General features: G+C 37.0%; 1 protein-coding gene across 1 annotated transcript in view; it reads right to left on the bottom strand.

The window, feature by feature from the left end:
- Positions 1-21295, bottom strand: part of ZFP91 (ZFP91 zinc finger protein, atypical E3 ubiquitin ligase) — a 46856-nt gene that overhangs the window by 4149 nt on the left and 21412 nt on the right. The window contains exons 5-12 of the mRNA XM_040638763.1: positions 7416-7628; positions 7232-7268; positions 6274-6378; positions 5634-5768; positions 4815-4865; positions 4313-4391; positions 3055-3169; positions 125-224 (exon numbers count right to left, since the gene is read on the bottom strand). Coding sequence (XP_040494697.1) covers positions 125-224; positions 3055-3169; positions 4313-4391; positions 4815-4865; positions 5634-5768; positions 6274-6378; positions 7232-7268; positions 7416-7628 — 835 coding nt within the window. The remainder of the gene's footprint in view (positions 1-124; positions 225-3054; positions 3170-4312; positions 4392-4814; positions 4866-5633; positions 5769-6273; positions 6379-7231; positions 7269-7415; positions 7629-21295) is intronic.

Genomic DNA, 21295 nt, shown 5'->3' with positions numbered 1-21295 from the left:
CTAATACTCTAATCTGGTAAAAGTCAAGAGCAGTGGCGACTGAAATGTTTGCACAGGGGCTAACCAGCAAGAAGGGCAGATACACGCTTCTCACCCACATGTCCACCAGTAAACAAACACTCACTGTAATGGCTTCTCGCCAGTATGAATCATCCGGTGCACTGCCAGATTGTGAGAACTCTTGAAGGCCCTAGCACAATATTCACAGATATAATCCCTTTGATCTAAAAAGAAAAATAATGTGGTCAGTATTCCATTTAGAATCCCTCTAAGTATTTAACTTTCCCAGGTCACAATAAGTAAGCAGATGATTAGTCAGGTCAGTTACAGTAAGAGCAATACTGTTTTCAATGTATGAAACACCTGGGATAAGCAAAATTTTTATTTAAAGGAATATACCATTTTCAATTTTTCTTTAAAAGTCCATACATTCAGTAGCATAAAAAAAAATTGTTTAAAAAAAAAAAACACAACTAAACAAAGCAAAACAAAAACAACCTAATGGAAATATGAGAATTAGAACCCCAATCTCAATCCCAGTAATCCAGATCTTGGATAAATTGCTTAGTAAGTAAAGAAGAACATTTTCCCTGGATTTTATTCTATAAAAGTTTTTTCAGATTGTGAAAGCTGAAAGCTTACATATAAAAAATTTGGCACTCAAACCACCACCACAACAGAATTTGGCATTCCCTAGAAGAAAAGTGATCCACGATTAAAGTGGTAATCATATCTTCTGTTTCAGGTTTTAAAACTGTTACCCAAAATAAACAATTTAAACTTCTCTCAAAAGGTTCAAGTTGCTGCCATCAAACATACGCAAACAGTACTTGTATTCTTTACCTTATTCTTCTACCCCACATCTTCTGCACCATTCAACTACCTACCCCCCGTCATTTCACAATCCCCCCAAATTTCACAGGATTTTTGATGAATTTGGCAACATGGTGTCCAATCTATGGGCCAAAGGAGCACTGCACTTAATTATTTCTTTATCACTTGGTTTGGGAGAGAAGCAGATAAGGAGATGCTCTGTATCTCTTGAATAAATGACCACTATTGTTTTCTATGCCTTTCACTTAAAATTGCTACAAAAAGTCACAGTGAAAACATGAGGATAAATTAAAAGGCAAACAGTAACCAATTTAATTCTATATTCCATCCCAAACAGTTCTAAAGCCGAGGGTAGAAGAAGAGCCAAGTTTGTATCAAGCTTGAATACACTCAGGAATCAGGAATCACTGGGGGATCCTAGTAAATGCAGATGCTAGCTGAACAGGTCTGAGGCAGAGTCTGAGATGCTGTATCTTTCTAACGCGGCTCAAATGACGCCAATGTCTTTGGGCTATCTTCTACATGCTAAGCAGGCAAGGTCCAAAAATGCACTTTTAACCCAGGGACAACTCTTAGTGTCTCCCAGGTCTTGTCCACCTTTCCAGCTTCATAGTCGCATAGCAAATCTGGGTGGGGCATCCACTTGCTTAAATAAAACACATCTTCAAAGGGAGTCTGTCTGCACTAATTCGGAAAAAGAGAACTACAATAACATCATAAAACGGTACTAACCAGATGTAAATATTTGGAATGGACTGAATTTCTTTTTTTTTTTTTTTTTTTAAGATTTTATTTATTTATGTGACAGAGAGACAGCAAGCGAGAGAGGGTACACAGCAGGGGAGTGGGAGAGGAAGAAGCAGGCTCCCAGCGGAGGAGCCCGATGTGGGACTCGATCCCGGAATACCAGGATCACGCCCTGAGCCGAAGGCAGACGCTTAACGACTGCGCTACCCAGGCACCCCTGGAATGGACTGAATTTCTAAAGCAGTTTGTCATAGTAGGCCTATAATATTTACCTAAAGTAGTCTCAACTGGTTGTCAAAAAACTACTTTTGTAGAGAATAAAACAAAATTAACAGGGAGAAGGAGTGGAGAAAAGGCAGCAGGTAGCAAGGAACAGAGTGGAGACAGCCCTCTCCTTGAAGCAGCAGGGTACGATGCGCAGACCTTAGACTCTGCAGTGATTCAGGCCTGAGCTCAAGTCCTGGTGCTCTGAAACGTCTACTGTGCGCCAGGCCCCGTGCAGTAACCAGCACTTTATATGTGATCTCACTTCATCCTTACACTAACTCCACAATATCGGTGACATTATTATCCCTTTTTTTCAGATGAAGGAAAGTGAGAAGTAACTTGTCTAAGTCACACATAAAATAAAAGATGGGAAGGGTACATGTGTCAGTATAACCCTGGGTAGGAGACAACTAGAATTCCTACTCTTACCCTCTACGACTGTTGAGAAGATGACATGTAATAATCCAGTGTCTGGGACCTACTGAATTTGCTCTAATACCCAGCTTCATTTGTTCCCATTAGCTGAACTTCATGGAGACTGTCAGTGGCTAAAAATGAATGAAATCTGAAATCATTCTGCATTATGTATAATGAAGACATTCGGTTTCTCTTTTTGAGTCAATACCTCCTCATGACATGTGATGTAGATGACATGTGAATTCAGTAGCTAGCCTTCATGATTGCAGCAGAAGTGCCAGGAGCTACTTAGTAGTTACCATAAACCAAGAGGCAAGCCTCTTTACCATCGAGGCTCTCTCTTCATACTCCTCACTTCTAGTCGGTAAGAGCTACTGAACTATCGACCTGAAATGGAATTAAAAAACACTGATTCTGCTAAAAACTAGCAGTGTGACCAAAGGCAGGTTACTTAATGTGCAAAGCCTCTGGCTTCTTAGCTGTAAAACAAGGAAACTCCGTGATGTTGAACAGATGGATAAGCAATAACAGTTGATACAGGATATGTGCTCAATAAACAATTATCCTGGTCATAAAAGTTCTTTAAAAAGTCAAAGGATAAAAGTAAAAAGTCCCAGTTTGTTCATCCTTTGTAAAATTTGTTTTATTACATTTTATTTTCATACTTTTCTCTCACACTTGACTGTAGACTCTTAAGATTTACATTAGAAAAAAATATCATTACCAATCTACACATTTAAAAGTAGAATGCAATTAACACTTGATAAAACATATTATTTCAAAAAGTACCTGTATGATGTTTGGCATGTCGTAGAAGTTGCTTCTGGAGCCTGAAGAGTCGCCCACAGGAGGGATGAGGACATACGTATTTCTTCTTCAGCAAATGCTGATACTTAATGTGGTGCTAAAACAGTAAGAGAAAATAAAGAGGGGTAAAAATGAAGGCTTCCCGAAAGCTTGTTCCTTTGCAAAGTCAAAAGTGCTAAAGAGGGGCACCTAGGTGGCTAAGTCAGTTAAGTGTCCAACTCCTGATTTTGGCTCAGGCAAGCCATGGTATCAGGGTCCTGAGATGGAGCCCCCTCCCACCCCCCACCTACCCGGGTCAGGTTCCATGCTGGGTGGAGTCGGCTTGACCTCTCTCTCTCCCTCTGCCCCCATCCTCCCCCCAAAAAAGTGCTAAAGGAAAACCAAATAATCTGAATATGGAAGGGGGGTGCAGTATAATAAAATAGTTAAGAACACAGGCTATGGAAATAGACAGACCTGGATTACAATCTGGCTCTATCATTCATGAGCAGTGTGACCTCAAGAAATGTGCTTAAATACTGTGAGCTACAGTTCTCATTTGTAAAATGGAGATAACTGTTAAGTGTCTCACAGTGTTACTGCGAGGATATAGGAATCATGTGTTGTATGGTGCTTAGTGCGGCACATGGCATACAGTGGAAGAACAGAAGCAATCACTATTATCACAGAGACAGAATCAGAGAGTAGGGCCTTAGTCTCGCATTATCCTTGCTGCTAAACTAAAAATCAAACAGGCATTTCTTAAGCTTTAGTGATAAACATTTCACTTTCATGTTTTCTGCCAGACCTAAATATAAGCAGTATTTTTAATTCATTAAAAAAATCTAAAAACAAAACAAAACAGAAAAAACAAAAACCCTAAAAATTTACGTAAACATTAGTCAAGAAATCACAGGTCAGAGAAGCTAATTTTATTTTTTAAAAATACACATTAAAATAAAGTCTCTTCATCTGTGTCTTTGATGTGTTGGTACAATCACCTCTTATATCGGAAGTATTTACACCACAATGGGCAACAGTGGACTACTCCAAGGAAATCCTTTATTTGACCTCATGTTCTTAGACATTTTTCTTTTAACACAATGACTAAAGTAATTTTATGCCTTTTTAAAGATTTTTCTTGACACTGTATATCAATGATAAAGCCTACTCAAGTTCACAAATTATAGCATCTCATGAAATAGAAGAACCAGTAATGGAACATAACCTGAAAGGCTGCCTTACATAACAATTTACTGACCTGCAAATAGCGAGGGTGAGCAAGAACAGTTCCACATCCTTCCATCTCACAACGGACATATTGGATTGGAGGCTTTTTTCTATTATCAATACGTGAGAAAAGTTAGCAAACGGAAGAGGCACTCTGCACAGTGGCTTAACTCAATGCACTATAGGGAACAGCAATTTTACAGCATGAAGAATTAAAATCTCTTTACTAGCATATAGCTTGCACAGAATTTATGTTAGAAATAACCAGAAACGACCAAATGTTTGATAAGAGTTTTAAAAAATAGCATAAAATAAACTAGTAACCCTCCAAATAGTAAAAAGGTGTTAACATTTTTAGGAACTTTAAGACCCTACAATGGAAATAAAAAACACAGGAACTCTGCATCAAGGACATTAACAAAGTTGCATTTGAGAAATTTTTAAACAGCCATTCCTGCAGGGTAATTATGAGTAATTATGTGAGCAAAGTGCTTACCACCAGGAATAAGGAACATAGTAAAAGTATAAATTACCTCCTTTTGGGTAATCGTGGACTTTTGTCATCTTTTCGCCTTCTTCCTCTCCTATAATTAAAGAACAGAGTAACTGTCCACATCTTCCAGATTGAAGCTTACAGACTGAAGGATGACTAAAGACATATACTCAAAACCAAAGAGCAGTGGCAGAAACCAAGGATAATGCAGGATACAGACAGCCAAAAACATATCTGACAAGCCAAACAAAGATGTCATTCTGAAGTAATTTCACTTAGATAAATCTGCACTACAAATACATACCTATCATAAACTATACATTACAATGGAAGATTTGGATAAACCTCAAGGTTACTACTTGAAGAGTCGTTCTAGTAAAAAGTCTATCACTTAAATTTAATCAATTTAAAAAGAATAAAAGAGTCTATTATCTAAAAACCCTAAGAATATAAATTATACTCTCCTTTTAATAGAACCCAAAAGCCTAAACACTTAAAACAAATCTTATTTCTGCAACAGGCAATGATTGCTGGACAGGAAGTCAAGATTCTTCCATCACTAGCCGTCATCTGCCCTTTTTTTGAGGATTCACATTTGCCATACTTTTTCTCGCTATCTCACCCCCTCTACATCCCATTAACTACTGTCTTGCCCACTCATTTAGACGTCTTCAAGTATTGCTTTGGATTAAATTTAAACTTTTCAAGCTTCTGAGAGAGCCTCTGCAATGAAACTGTCAGCTGCTTGAGGCAGCAATATGCACCTGTCAATAGCCCTCCTCACACTCCCACTCTTTTTCCCCACCAGTGGCTTCAAAATCTGTTAGTGTTCCATTTTTAGTAGTAATTGCCTACTCACTTCCTAGGAGGTTCCTCATCCTCCCTAATTTCATTCTCTTCTTCTTTCACCTCTACCTCTACTTCCACTTTAATTTCTTTCTTCTCCTTCTCTTCTTTCACCTTCCCAGATTTTCTCCGTGGTTTGGGGGTTTCCCTGAAAACACAAACACATTTCAACATTGGTATCCAGCAAAGGATCTTTGCAAGGGGAACTGTGACAAAGGGTAAAACCCACAGTTATCATCGATTTATTTGTAAAATTATGATCCTTAGCTCATGAAATGTGATTTCCAGTCAATTGTTCCTCACATGCACAGTAAAAGCTAACAATACCTGGGAATCAGAACACACTACAGTTGTAAAGAGAAAGACTAAAGTAAAACATTCTAAGTATTCAGGCAATTGATGATACCCTGTATCAAGATAAAACATACAGAAATCCAATAATGTGGATATGATCAAAATAAAGTTCTATAACTAGAAGAGAGGGCTGTGTGAAGGAGTTATAAGATGTTAAGTTGGCAAAACAAGTGCATAATTACTCATTTAAAATTAAGTCTATACCCATTAGTTTAGTAACAAGGTGAAATAAAAGCACACAACAGTGCTTTCCTAACTTATTTTTCATTGACATGTCTGCAGTAAAATCTGAGACGTGCCTATCTAAGTGGGGTTTGTAGGTCTCGTCTCTTGGGTCGTCTTTGAATGGTATTTCCTCTTCACTGATTAACATCTCTTCTTCTTCTTCCTCCTCCTCCTCACTGCTAAAAAGAAGCAAATTTCTAGATTAGAAATTCTAGTTGTAAGGATTATATCTGACCAGATTTTATTTGCTAATTAATTTAGAGGTTGCCAAAGATTCACAGTAAGTTATCTATAATTTTCATCCTTATGGTCTAATTAGATGGCAATCTAAGCTTTTTTAATGATAACTGTAACCAAAAAATACAAAAATCCTAGAACTACTATTACTTCATTAAATAAAGGTAAGGTGATGACTGCTCAATGGTACTAAGAGCTAAAACCACACCAAACCAAAACAAAAAAAAAACCCACACCAACGGACTTTATGCGGTGCCTGAGTGGTTCAGCTGGTTAAGCATTCGACCCTTGATTTTGGCTCAGGTCATGATTTCAGGGTCGTGAGATGGAGCCGCACATCAAGATTCTCTCTCCTTCTCCCCAACCCCCCCTCCCAACCTCCCTCTCCCTGTCTTAAAAGACAACAAACAAAAACAAAGACTTTATAATCCTGTGTCTAGTAATCCGATGATCTGTTTTACTTTTCAAAAAGATCAAAAAGCCAAAAAAAAAAAAATTTCACATGACTTACCATGGAATACAAATTTCAAAAATCCTGGTCAAAACATCCACACTTCCCATTAGTGGCTAGCATGGACTAAGCCAGAATACAAAAGTACTCAAGACTTGCTTTCTGAACTAAGGTAACTAAAGATGACATGGTTAAATCTCCAAATCAAGAACAAAATGACATCTAAACTAAATACCAAAACCGATTTTTTTTTGTAAAGGCTCAATGTTCTTTCAAGCAGGAAACAACTTTTGTATGTGCTTTATGTCCCCAAAGGTTTAAATATGAAATATGAAGTTTCTTACCTAATGCCACCTGGTGACTGATGTTCTTCTGCCCCATCTGGAAAAAGAAAGCAGAACAAAACCTTATCTTTATAAAAGAACCCTGTATTGCCACACCTGCCCCTGAAAGGTAAGCTGTTCAACATTGCATTTAAAATCAGCAGGCAACCGGTTATTAAATAACCATACTCCACTCATACTGTACCATAATCAAGCTGATCTGTATTTGGTTCTGACTTGCAGATGAGCTGCAATGAACCAGTCTTTGACCTAGAACTTCGAGTGTTCTCTGTGTCATGATGCCGAGAAACAGACGTCCTGCTACTGCTGCGCCAGCCCCGGCTAGGCCTAGTTGCAGCAATGGAAACTTCCTGAGGGAGGGTAGAATCATCTTCTTCCTCTTTCTCTTCCTTAGGATCTAGATGAAAACATATACCATTGGCTTACAGTTAACCAATAACCATCTCAGTATACCTACTATTGCAAATAAAAAGTTAATAAAAAAGAAGGTATATTAATTTTTTTTCAGAAGAAAAGCCTCTCAGGTTTTTATACTGAGGTAACAGAAACAAGATGAGAGAAAATTTACCCTTATTGTCATCACTCTAAAAACTTCCATGTTGTCAAGCAGTAGTTTTATATCATCTTATCTACTAAAAAATGGACTGCTAAGAGAAGTGTGCAAAATACACCTACTTCAATTCATGAGATTATATACCGTTATATCCGAGACAAAAGAAACTAAATTAAGTGAGTGGTCCCAGAAAGATGGCCAGAACTTCTTATAAAAGCACAAGAAAGAAAGAATTCCAGGTTGGGATGTTTTAACAACCGAACAACGCTGAAAGAAACTGCTAAAGAGGAGTCCCACACTAAAAATGCCTTCCCTTGACTCTATTCAATAGTTCTTAGAACCACACCATGAATTTGAATCAATCTGTAGGGCAATCATGACAAGCTCTGCTTCAGTCATCCTAAGAGATGCTGTGCAAAGGTACACAATCTATCCCTGTTATCCTATATTTTCTTCGTGCTTTGAAGGGTGAATGAAGCGAGGTAGGGCCATTCACTCCTGAGCAAGAAATTAATAATAAAAAGTTTAATATAACTTTCATCCCTAGAGTAACTTATTATATATATATGTTAGTATATTAAAAGTATATTTTGACTAATGACAATTCTTTTAATAATCTCAGGATGGAAAAGGCCTTTCTAAGAATAACACAAAATTTTAGGTCTTAATACTGATATCTTTAACTATATAAACATTAAAACAATTTTCTGCACAGCAAATTCCACTGTAAGTGAAGTCTAACAGCCCAACAGAAAAAGAGCAGTTCAGCAAAAACATGTGGCTTTCACACAAACAAAAAGGTCAATCCTCTCATAACAGGAGAAACTCACATGAAAACGGTTAGTGTGATACCACTGTTCCCTTATCATACTGGCAATGATCCGTATGTTTGACAAGTGTGTATTGGGAAGGCCAGAGGAAAGAGACAGTAACACAGATGATAGCACGTGCACTGGCAAAACCTCTGTGAAGGACAACTTGGCAGTATCTATCAAAATTATAAATGCACATCTTTCCACATTAATTTCAACTGCTAGGAATTTATCCTACAGAATTACAATCACGCTTATGAAATGACTTATGTATAGAGGTAGTCATTATAGCACTGTTTCTAGTAGTGAAAGAGCAGAAAACTGAAGATCAGGAGGGGCCTGGTTACATGAATTATGATACATCTAGTCAGTAGACGACTGCATGGAAATAACTCCATGACACTTTATTGTGCAAAAAAACCCCCACAGCCATATAATATCCAAATATAATATCGGTATACATTTGTTTTATATATATAGATTTAAATGTTATATATGTAAGACATTTATCTTTTATATGATAATAATACCTCTGGAAGGATATATAATAAATTGATAAATACTGGTCACTTTCAGAGAAGGTCCAAAAATATGCCCAGTAATTCCTCAGTATCTACCCTAGGAAAATAAACTGGCACATGGAGGTTCATGTTTATAACAGCTAAAGAATGGAAATGACCTATCTCTCCCTTCAACAAGAAAATGTTCAAATAAACCATGGCATATTACAGAAATGGAATATTATATAGAGGTATCTGTAAAGAATGACATGGAATTGCTGCCAAAAATATTGTTAAACAGAAATTAAGCAAAAAATAAGACACAAAACTATATATAACTTTTTTTTTAAGATCTGAAAAATATAGTTTCCTCTACTGTGGAACAAGGTGGTGAATGGGGGGCTACTCCAGCTTTAACTATACTCTTTGAAAGTTTTATGAGAATATACTGAAGTAATGAAATAAAACTAGTTTGAAATGCAGAGAACAGCAGTGGGAACTCCTAATAACCTGACATAATTATTAAATCAGATACGCATTTCCCTTCGGTTTTCCTTCCCACTCATTAGTGCCTTTCTCACTCTTCTCATATCTGAGCTACTTTAAGTATCAAAATAATGTAATAGTAGTAGTACTAGTAGTAGTAGTAGTAGTAATAATAATAAAAAGGTTAGAATTGAAAATATCTTCAACTATACACAATCCAACGAGTTTTACCCATAAACTAACTGGAAGGCCACAGACAACTTGTTCAAGATCACAAAGCTAGCTAAGCAGACCTAGATATAAAAATCATATCTTGAGACTAGTAATCAAGGACTTTTCCACCTAGGTCATGGCCGTTTTTAAGGTAATTTCTTCAGAGGGAGCAATTCAACATCCTCTATAAAGAAGAATAAATAATGCAGAGAAAGTCTTCTTTTTTACTCAACCCAACTACACTAATTTGGACTTTAAACCCACTCCAGAACTTCCTGTAAAGGTTTTTTTCTTTATGACGAAAAGGATTATATGGCCACACCTTTTCACGCTGTTGATCAAATGGTGGCAATTTGATGAGAATTGCTTTTTCCTATAAACAAAGCGTTAACAGCCTATTTTATGAATATCACCCCACTCCCCCAAAACTCTGGTCTTAAAAAGAAAGCAGCATCATCAGAGACTGATGTCAGTAAAAATGTCCCTCAAGAGAAACACACATGCATTTGTATGCACAAGCATGGCGTGCGCGCGCACACACACACACCCCAGAATCAACTCTGTAAAAAAATACTCAGAGGTTTATAGCAACCAAGCGAGCACTAAAAAAGTAAAAAATAAGACAAGTTAAACGAGACATTTAAGAAAATCTTGATCAAATCCCTTACAAGCTAAAGGAAACAAAGCCTTTAGAGATGACACAAGACAAAGAATATGGTTTTTAAAAATACGTTCAAAAAAGCTAAAGGGTTTAAAATACTGACAAATAACTAACAGCAATCATGAGAATGTCTCAACAAATAGAGAATGTCAATAAAGAGGTGGTAATTATAAAGAACAAATTCTGGAGCTGAAAAGTGTAACAAATGAAATGAAAAATTCACTAGAGGATTTCATTTAACAAATCTAGGAAAATAGATGAATTGGCAAACATTAAGACAGGTTAAATAAGAGTATCCAGTCCATAGAACAGAAAGAAACCAAGAGCCTAAGACACCCATGGGACCATTAAACGTACTGACATATACACGAGAGTCCCAGAAGAGGGCAGTGAATGAAGCAGAAAGACTATTTGAAAAAATAAAGGCCAAATGTTTCTCAACATTACTAAGACATGAATCTACACAAACAAGAAGCTCCACAAGCTCCACGAACTCCATCCGGTAGGGCAAATTCTGTGAAACTGAATAAAGGAAACATTTTTACAGTGGAGTTGGCTGGCCAGAAAGTGGAGCTCTCATGCCATGCCACTTGTTGCAATCCTTTGCAGACCCAAGAGAAAGAAGCCCCATCTACTATCCCAGCAGGAGGAAGGAAGATTTTTTTCCTTACCTGGCAACAGCCCAGCCAATGAGACACAGTCACAATTCAGCCAATGAAAATCTGTTATATTTCAAACTCCTAGTTTATTCCAGTGGACTCTGTGTTTACAACAGCCCCCTTACTACCCACCCCTGCCCAAAAGTTCCTCTTCTTTGTTCATGGTACTTGTCTATGGCTTTTGTTATGCTTGCTTATCCAGAATTCTAATTCCTCTGCTATTCCTGAATAAACCCATTTGCTGGTAAAATAACTGGCTGTTTTACTTTTAGGGTCAACGACTCAAGAGCTCCACACCAAGACACATTACAATCAAACTGTCAAAAGCCAAAGACAATCTTGAAAACAGTGTAAGAGAAGTGACTCATCAGGTATAAGAAATGCTCAATATGATTAATAGCCTATTGCTCATCAGAAACTACAGAGACCAGAAGGTAGAGGGATTCCATATATAAAGTGGTAATGTCAAGCAAGAATTCTGTATCTGGCAAAATATCCTTTCAAAATGGAGACAATCTCAGATAAAGAAAAGCAGAATTTTTTGCTAGTAGACATGCCCTACAAGAAATGCTATAGGGAGTTCTCCAGGCTGAGAGGACACTAGGATGTAACTCAAAGCCATGAGGAAATAAAAACACTGTAATTACATAAGTAAATATAAAACAGTATTGTATTTTTGGTTTGTAACTCCTCATTTTTCCCCTACATGACCTAAAAGTCAGGTGTATAAAACAATAATTAAAAACCTATGTTAATGGGCACACAATATAGAAAGATTCCAAGTACTGTTCTCTTTTTGCTTAACAATTCATTCCTTAATTTATCTAATTCCTCTCATTTTTAGTATGGAGTGGTAAGAACAAACCAGACTGCACTTTCCACACTTTGCTTGGAAATCTTCTCAGCTAAATATACAAGTTCCTCACTTATAGAAATTCTACCTCCCACCAAGAGAACATAATTCAGCTAAACTATCTGCCACTTGATAGCAGGATCACCTTGCCTCCACTGTCCATCAACACGTTCATCATTTCCTTCTAAGGCCTCCCCAGATTACCTTTAACATCTGTATTTCTGCCAACCTTTTTTAAGGCAATCCAGGCTGCTTTCTGATTAACTGCCTCAGAATTCCCCCAGGTACTAGCCATTAACCAAAACCATTTCTACATTTTCAGGTATTTTGTTGCAGCAACACACCACTTCCAGTACCAAACTCTGTATTTGTTTCCTAGGGCTTCCATAATAACTTACCACAAAGACCTATTATCTGCAAAGAGCCTATTTCCAAATACATTACATTCACAGGTATTCAACATCTTTTTCTGGGGAAACAATTCAACCCACAGCAAGTGGCCCTACTAATAGAAGACAAACTAGACTTCAAGTCAAAAACTGTTGAGACAAAAAAGGACACTGTATATTGATAAAAGGGTCAACTGAGAAGACATAAGGATTATAAACATATACACACATAATGTATGTAGCAATGAACGACAGAATTAAAGGGAGAAATAGCCAGTACTAAAATAAGAGAGAGACTTCCCTACCTTACTTTCAGTAATGCACAGAGTAACTATAGTCAGAAGCCAGTTAGGAAACAGAGGGCTTGAGCAATCCTATGAAAAAATTAGACCTAACAGATATATAAAAAATACTTCACAGAAAACCAGAATACACAGTCTTCTCAAGTGCACACAGAAGAGTCTCCAGGGAAGACCATATGCTAGGCCACAAAACAAGTCTCAAGAAATTTAAAAAGACAGATCATATAAAGAATGTTATCTGATCACAATGGAATGAAACTAGAAATACATGAAATTAAACAACCCACTCTTCAAACAAACAGGTTACAGAAAACACTTAAAGGATGAGTGAAAAGGGTGAAACCGTATGATAATTGTCTTTCTCTGAAATATTGATGGTCTTTCACACAAAAGCACACAACCAACGAAGGTGGGACTTGAACCCATTTAGAGAAAGACAATTATCATATGGTTTCACTCATTTATGGAACATAAGAAGTAGGAAGATCGGTAGGAGAAGGAAGGGAAGAAGAAAGGGGGTTAAACAGAAGGGGGAATGAACCATGAGAGACCATGGACTCTGGGAAACAACCTGAGGGCTTCAGAGGGGAGGGGATGGGGGAACGGGATAGGCTGGTGATGGGTATTAAAGAGGGCACGTATTGCATGGTGCACTGGGTGTTATACACAAGTAATGAATCATAGAACATTACATCAAAAACTAGGGATGTACTATATGGTGACTAACATAATATAATAAAAAATTATTATTAAAAAAAAGGATGAGTGAAAAGGAAAACGCAAGATAGCGTAACTTACAGGTTGCAGCAAAAGCAGTGGTTGGGGAGAAATTGACAGCTATGCTTTCATTAAAATAGAAAAAACAACCCCACACGTCTAATCAATAATCTACACCTTAAAGAAAAAAAAGGGAAAAAAGGAAGCCAAAGGTAGAAGAAGGAAGGAAATAAAGATTAGAGCAGAGATAAATAAAATAGAAACCAAGAGAAAAATCCATAAAACTAAAAGTTGGTTTTCTGGAAAGGTCTGCAAAATTGAAACCTTTAGCTAAACTTGAAAAAAAAAAAAAAAAACTGCAAAAATTAAAACTTTTAGCAAAAATAAAAAAAAAAAAAAAAAAAGAAAGAAAGAAAGAAAGAAAGAAAGAAAGAAAAAGACTCAAATTACTAAAACTGGAAATTAAAGTGAAGACATTATTACTGACCTTACAGAAATAAAAAGGGTTGAGAACACAACTGTATGCAAACAAATTAGGTAACCTGCATGAAATAAACAAACACCCAGACACATACTAAAACTAACTCAAGAAGAAACAGAAACCTGAACACACAAGTGAAGACAAAGAATCAGTAATCAAAAACCTCCCAAAGAACATTATCAATCATAGCCAAACCATGGAAAGAGCCTAAATGTCCATTAACTGATGAATGGACAAAGAAGATATGGTATGTACATATCTGCACGTGTACACACACACACACACACACACACACACACACACACAATGGAATTACTCATCCATCAAAAAGAATGAAATCTTGCCATTTGCAATGACATGGATGGAGCTAGAGTGTATTATGTTAAGTGAAATAAGTTAGAGAAGGACAAATACCACATGATTTCACTCATGTGGAATTTAAGAAACAAAACAGATGAACATATGGGAAGAGGTAAAAAAAAAAAAAAGAGAGAGAGGGAAGCAAACCATAAGAGACTCAACTATAGAGAACAAACTGGCGGTCGATGGAAAGAGGTGGGTGAGGGATGGGCTAAATGGGTGATGGGTTTTAAGGAGGGCACTTGATGTAATGAGCACTGAGTGGTGTATGTAAATGATGAATCACTGAATTCTACATCTGAACCAACATTACAGTATATGTCAACTAGCTAGAATCAAATAAAAATTTGAAACAAACAAAAAAATAAAATGATGATTTCCAAAAACAAACGCCTCCCAATGGGGAAAAAAAAAACCCATGAGCAGATGGTTTAACTAGTGAATTCTACTTATCATTCAAAGAATTAACACTAACCTTTCTCAAATTCTTCCAAAAAAATAAAAGAGGGAACACTTCTCGATTCATTCTGTAAGGCCATCATTACTCTGATACCAAAGACAAAGACACCACAAGAAAACTACTGACCAACTTCCCTTGCAAACCAAAGTCAGCACCACATTAAGACTGCAGCATTTGAACACAAAGATCAAATGGGATGTATCCTAGGATTGAGGGTGGTTCAATATAAAAAAAATCAATTGTTATAATGTACCACAATAGAATAAAGGAAAAAACCCCACGCAATCATCCCAAATGATGTAGAAAAAGCATTTCACAAAATTCAGCACACTTTCATGGTAAGAACACACAGCACTCTAGGAACAGAATGAAACTTCCTCAACCCAATAGAGGGTACTTATCAAAACCCTAGAACTAACATACTCAATGGTAATGGCAAAAGACTGAAAGCTCTCTTCCCTAGGATCAGGAACAGGACAAGGATGCCCTCTTTTTCCATTTCTTTTCAAACCTGTATAGGAAGTTCTAGCCAGAGCAATTACCCAAGGGGGTGAGGGGAAGCCACCCAAATTAGAAAGAAAGGTAAATCTACCTCTACTTGCAGATGAAATGACCCTATTTCTAAAGAAAATTCTGAAGAGTCTGCAAAATTATTAAAGGTAACAGACAAATTTAGCAAAGTTGCAGAATACAAGAGCAATACGCAAAAATATTTTGTTTTAAATATACCAGCAATGAGTGATCCAAAAAGGGAAATAAGAAAACAATTCCATTTACAATTCAGTTAAAAACAATAAAATACTTAAATATAGGTAAGATGTCAATAGTCCCCAAATTGATCTACAGATTAAATATAATCCCTATCAAAATCCCAACTTCCTTTTTTGCAGAAATTGACAATGTGATCCTAAAATTCATAGAAAAATGTAAGGGACCTAGATTATCCAAAACAATCTTGAAAAAGACTCACTTTATTCTTCCCAGTCTCAAAATTTACAACTCACAACAAAGCGGCAGTAAACAGGGTGTCTGGGTGGCTCAGTCTGTTCGTTAAGTGGCTGCCTTCAGCTCAGGTCATGATCTCAGGGTCCTGGGATCTAGCCCCTGCTCAGCGGGGAGCCTGCTTCTCCCTCTTCCTCTGTGGCTCCCCCTACTTGTGCTCTTTCTCTTTCTAATGAATAAAATCTTAAAACACCAACCCCCCCCCATGCACAAACAAAAAACAAAAAAACCAAAGCTGCAGTAATCAATTAGTACCACAGTGTGGTACTGACGTAAGGAGAGACAGAATAACCAAAGGAATTAAATTCAGAGTCTCAATATAAACCCATACATCTATGGTCAACTGATTTTCAACAGGTTTGCTGAGACCACTGATGGGGAAAGAAGTCTCCTCAAAGAGTGCTAGGACAACTACATATCCACATGCAAAGAATGAAGCCGAAGCCTTACTTTATGCCATATATAAAAATTAACTAAAAATGAATCAAAGACTTACGAGCTAATGCTAAAAAACTCTTAGAAGAAAAACCTACAGAATGGGAGAAAATTATTTACAGGCATTATCTCTAATAAGAGTCTAATATTCAGAACATATAAATAATTCTCAGTTCAACAAAAAGACAAATACCAACTAAAAAATGAGAAAAGAACTTTAAGACATTTCTCCAAAGAAGATACACAAATGGAAACTACTATCTGAGCTACATAACATGTAGGCACAGAGACTACAACCACATTTTTTGAAAGAGGAAGAAGGGACAAAGAAAGAATGGTTGATACTATAATTGAGACAAAAAGATACTGGCACTAATGGCAGGAAAATTACTAATTCTTTTAGGTAACAAAAGATGAAACATAACAGTAATTTACTCAATCCTATAGCAACAGATAATTCTTTCAAAACAACCTAATCAAATTCCAAAAGATGAGAGCCACTTCATGATAAAACACTTCAAGACAGAAAGGCTATCCTAGTATGATCTGGTTCTCCTTCAGGTTGCCCTACTTTTCTAACTGAAGCTTAGAGAAATTAAATGACTTGTTCAAGATTACAAAGCTAACATTGATTGTGGGGTGAAACGGAATGGTTCGTTGGTAAGCTGGGAAGAAGCCACAGTAATGGTTTTCTCATTTCTATTTAAATATTTATATTTTTTTCCTGGAAAACTAAAAAACACTTGACAAAGTATTAAGTGCCTGACAGTATGATGATATTTTTTTTTTCAGATTTAGTCATTACTTTGTCAAGTAATTTTTATTCTTGTTTGTATAGATAAGGAAAGCAAGTAACTAACTTTCCCACCCTTACAAATTAAGCGATTTGGGATTTGAACCTAGGTATATCTAAGTCCAACATCTGTATTCTTTCTATTATACCACTCCTAACCATATAGAAGAGAAATGGGAAAAGCACCAGTAAAGGGCTTAATTCAGATCTGGCTCATTTCCACTCAGCTGAAGGCTCAAGGTGCCAAGAGAGGGTCTCATTTATGCAATATGCTGAGTTAGAGACCACAAGAATTATTCCATGGAAGTGAATTTTTAATCTAAAACTGCACATGATATTTGATTCAAAACAGAAAAATGGAAAGAATATTTTATGATTAAAAACCACAACAAAGCTGAGATTTTCAAACTTCAATTAAGAAATTAAATGATTAGTACATTTCAATATGGTTTACTCAGTTTTAAATCAACAAGACTGTTTGTGTGTACATATGTGCTAATACTTAGGATTTTTCTTTCTTGTTCCAGTCATTTTCTTCACAACTCACTGTATCTATGCTTTTATTTTCTTTCTTACCTATTCCAGGGCAGCTATCAGCCACTGAACACTTGAGAGAAAGAAAATAAAGGATAAAACAATACTTATGAGCGTTTATAAAATTTCCATGGATCTTAAAATTTTAGGTCAAAAAATGAGAATCATAAACTAAGCTATTAATTTTCAAAGTACAGGCATTAGGTGAATTAGTTCTGTCTCTTAAAAACATTAAGAGACTTTGCTTAGACACAGGTTTGAGAAAGTGAGAAGATGTGTTCTTGACATTGTTGCTTTGAAAACTAGTGTTCATTAACTGAACAGTCTTTATAGCTCAAAACTTAACATTTAAATTTGAATAGATATGGTTGGACTCTTAAGGATGACTAAGTGCTAGCGAGGTGATAGACGGGAAGTAGGAAAGAAGAGCGTGTGCAAATGTCATGAGATGTGGAAAGTAAAAAGACTAATATGACTGGAGCAGAGAAAACAGGACAGAAACTGCCATCATTTATACTATTACTGAAAAGGCAGGAAAATGTCTAATAAAGAAGGTCCTTGGGGAGCCTGGGTGACTCACAGTCGGTTAAGCGCCCAACTCTTGATTATGGCTCAAGTCGTGATCTCAGGGTCGTGAGATGGAGCCCCACATCGAACCGTGCATGGGGCTCTGGGCTCAATTCTCTCTCCCTCTGCTCTCCCACCTCCCCCCCCCCGCCCCGCTCAAGTGCTCTAAAATAAATCTTAAAAAAAATAAAAATAAAAAAAAGATCAAAGATCCTTGAAGGATTTTAGATTTTATCCTAATAGCCACAGAAAGGCAGAGGAAGAATTTAAGTCGGAATGTGGCATGGTGACATTTGCAGTTTTAATGTTCACTCTGGTTGCAGGCTAGAGAATGACCTATGTGGGGCAAGAATGGATTCAAAGAGACCTAGCTAAAAGTCTACTGCAAAAGACCAGGCAAAAATAATTGTTCGAAAAAGAGTAATAGCATTAAGAGGTGAAAAGAACTGGAGATTTGCAAAATACTTAGGAGGCAGACCAGAGAGGACTAAATGACTTCATAAAAGGATAGAGGGGGAGAGAAAGAGATCATGGATTTAGTGTTTAGATTTATGACCTGGATAACTGGATAGATGGTGAAGTAGTCACAGAAAAATATTAGGTGTCTTTTGTTGTTTTGAAGAAACATTAGGGAAAATATGTATTCCACTGTGGACAAGTTCAATTTGAGAGGTCTGCTGAGTAAAACATCAGTGGATCTGAAGTTCAGAGGAAGGGGTCTGGGTTACCTACCTACAACTGGGAATTGGCATTACCATGTTCGATTATAGTGCTATCATCTAGATTCAGCATCATATACATAAAATGATCACTTTCAACTTTCATGAAATATGTTTTTAGCTATTCCCAACATTTGCTTATTCACTGGTTCCTCCGTTCCAGAAGTAGTTTTGTATTATAAAATCTACTTTAAAAAATTAACCATAGTACAGTTTTGCTTTGTTCAGGTCTTTCAATCCATTATCTCCTAAGTACTCTATCCTATTTTGATGGTAAAATGTAGGTTAGCAGAGTACCTGGGCATGTAAAGATAGTTGTACTGAAGTATGGGTGTGACACTGACAAGGAGGATAAATTTAGGAAAAGGAAAGAGCACAACAGTGCTGCAAAAACAGAAAAGCTCAGAGATAACGGGGTCTACGAAATACTATAGGGAGAAATTTGGGAGTCCATCTAAGGAGAATTGTGAGCAATAAGGCTGAGGAAATATAATTCATCTACACTGTAGAGGCTCTGGATCCAAGCCTAAGAAATCTGAAGTTAGATAGGTACTAGAGAATCTCTGAAGGTTATAGGGTAAGAGTTATAGGACTTGAATGGAGATCAATCTGGCACACGGTGAATTCATAATAAAGGAGCTGTAGTTTGAGAGCTGCAATTAAGAAAATCAATTGGGATGCAAATATAGTATATCTAATCTTACTAAGGACCTTACTTAAAAATTCTAATGGATAAAAGGCTGACAGACTTGAGGTCAGGTTTGGGGGGAGGGGCGTACACAAAACGAGAAGATCCTGACCATAGTGAGACATAGAGGTAAGGAAGAAAGAGGCGTCATGGCTATGTGGCCTCTGCCCCTGCTACTCCACCAGAACAGCTGCTGTCAGGTTCCCAATGTCTTCCACGCACTTAAATCTAATTGACATTTTTCAGCTCCCATCTTACTTATCTGTTGACAGCTGGCGTTCACGGTATCACACTTTCTTGGTCTTTTTCCTACTTCCCTGGTTTCCCCTTTTCAGTCTTCCTTGGTAGCTTCTCCTCCTCCTCTGTCCTTTAGATTTAAATGCCACAGCTCAGTCCTAGAGTCTCCTCTTTTCTGTATCATTCTCTCTGTAATCTACTTTTGCCTGTCAAATAGTATCCATCACAAAAGCCACCCTCCTAGGGGTTTCAATATGTACTCAGTATAGTGGGTGAGAGACAATGGCGGTGCTTTAATAGGAAGGCACGTGCCACACACTATAAAGAATTGCCTTTTAATAATTCAAGTACAAATCAATATATTATGAAAATATAGCACATATGCAAAATCACCTAAAAACGGATCTAGCACGTGAGCTAATTAGTTAATGACCAATAATAAGGAATATTATCATGTGACTGTCACTGTTCTAAGTAGTTCATGTGAATCATCTTACATTGAATTCTCAAAATACTCCCAATAAGCACTTATTACATACTTTCCTAATTTTACAGACAGGCAAACTGAGACATGGAAAGTTAAGGAAACATCCCAAGGTCACGTGGTAAATTTAGGGCAAAGCAGATTCAAATCCAGGTTGTCTGATTTTGAAGACTCTTTAACAGGTATACTCTCCAGTAAAGAAACCCTGAACTCACTTCTGTCCTCTGCAGGTACTTTCTCTATCTCAGGATTATGCATCATCATCTCTAGATCTTGCACTTTGGTTGATACTACAGTTCCTTTAAAACTGCTTTTGTCAAGGTCAACCAGTGTTGAGCAGGAGCTCTTACCTTTGTGTGTCATGGACTCCTCTGGGGGATGCTGTAAAGCTTATATACTCCTTCTCAGGATTATTACTTTTAAGTGTACAAAATAAAATAGGATTTGAAAAGAAGACTTACAAAGAAAACTATAATGGAATATGGCTAATCCACAGATCCCTCGACTAAAGCTAACAGATACTTTTTTGTTCTTAATCATGCATAATCTTTTGGTAGCATTTGCCACTACTGTCCCAGCTACCCCCTCCGAAAAATTAAAATGCTTTGCCTTTCCTTCAATCTACCATTTGTTCTTCTTGGACCTTTTATCCTTCTCGGTCTCATTTGGGCTCTCCACCCCTACTTGAAATGTTGGTGTTTACAGGCCTGCTTCTCTTCTTACCAAAAGCACCTGCACGATCTCAATAACTCCAAGCTCAAGTATTATGTAAAAGCCCAAACTTTTATAACCAACTATCTACTTGTCATCTCCTCTTTAATTTCAAGACTTGTAAGACCCGAAGTGGAGGACATAGCTAACTAAGCTGGGTCCAGATTCCCGACCCAGAGGAACTAAGAGATGATAAACGGGTGTTGTTTTCAATTTGTGGTAATTTGTTACACAGCAAAAGAAAACTAATCCAGTGGTCAAACATCGTGGTTCTGGCAATACCTTGAAAAAAAGGCTGTATGAGTTACCAAGTAACTTGATGCTAGGATATGCTGGAATCACATAATTCTCCTTCTCCTGCATCTTTTTTTCTAACATCATGTCCACCAAGCAACCTTCTAATCCTTTGGTTTTACGGCAAAGCCCAAGATTTTTAGTTATACAGAAA

Source organism: Ursus maritimus, unplaced genomic scaffold, assembly GCF_017311325.1.
Source record: "Ursus maritimus isolate PB19 unplaced genomic scaffold, ASM1731132v1 scaffold_23, whole genome shotgun sequence".
NCBI lineage: Eukaryota > Metazoa > Chordata > Mammalia > Carnivora > Ursidae > Ursus > Ursus maritimus.
Note: the sequence above shows the minus strand (reverse complement) of the source record. Positions and strands in the feature narration are given on the sequence as shown.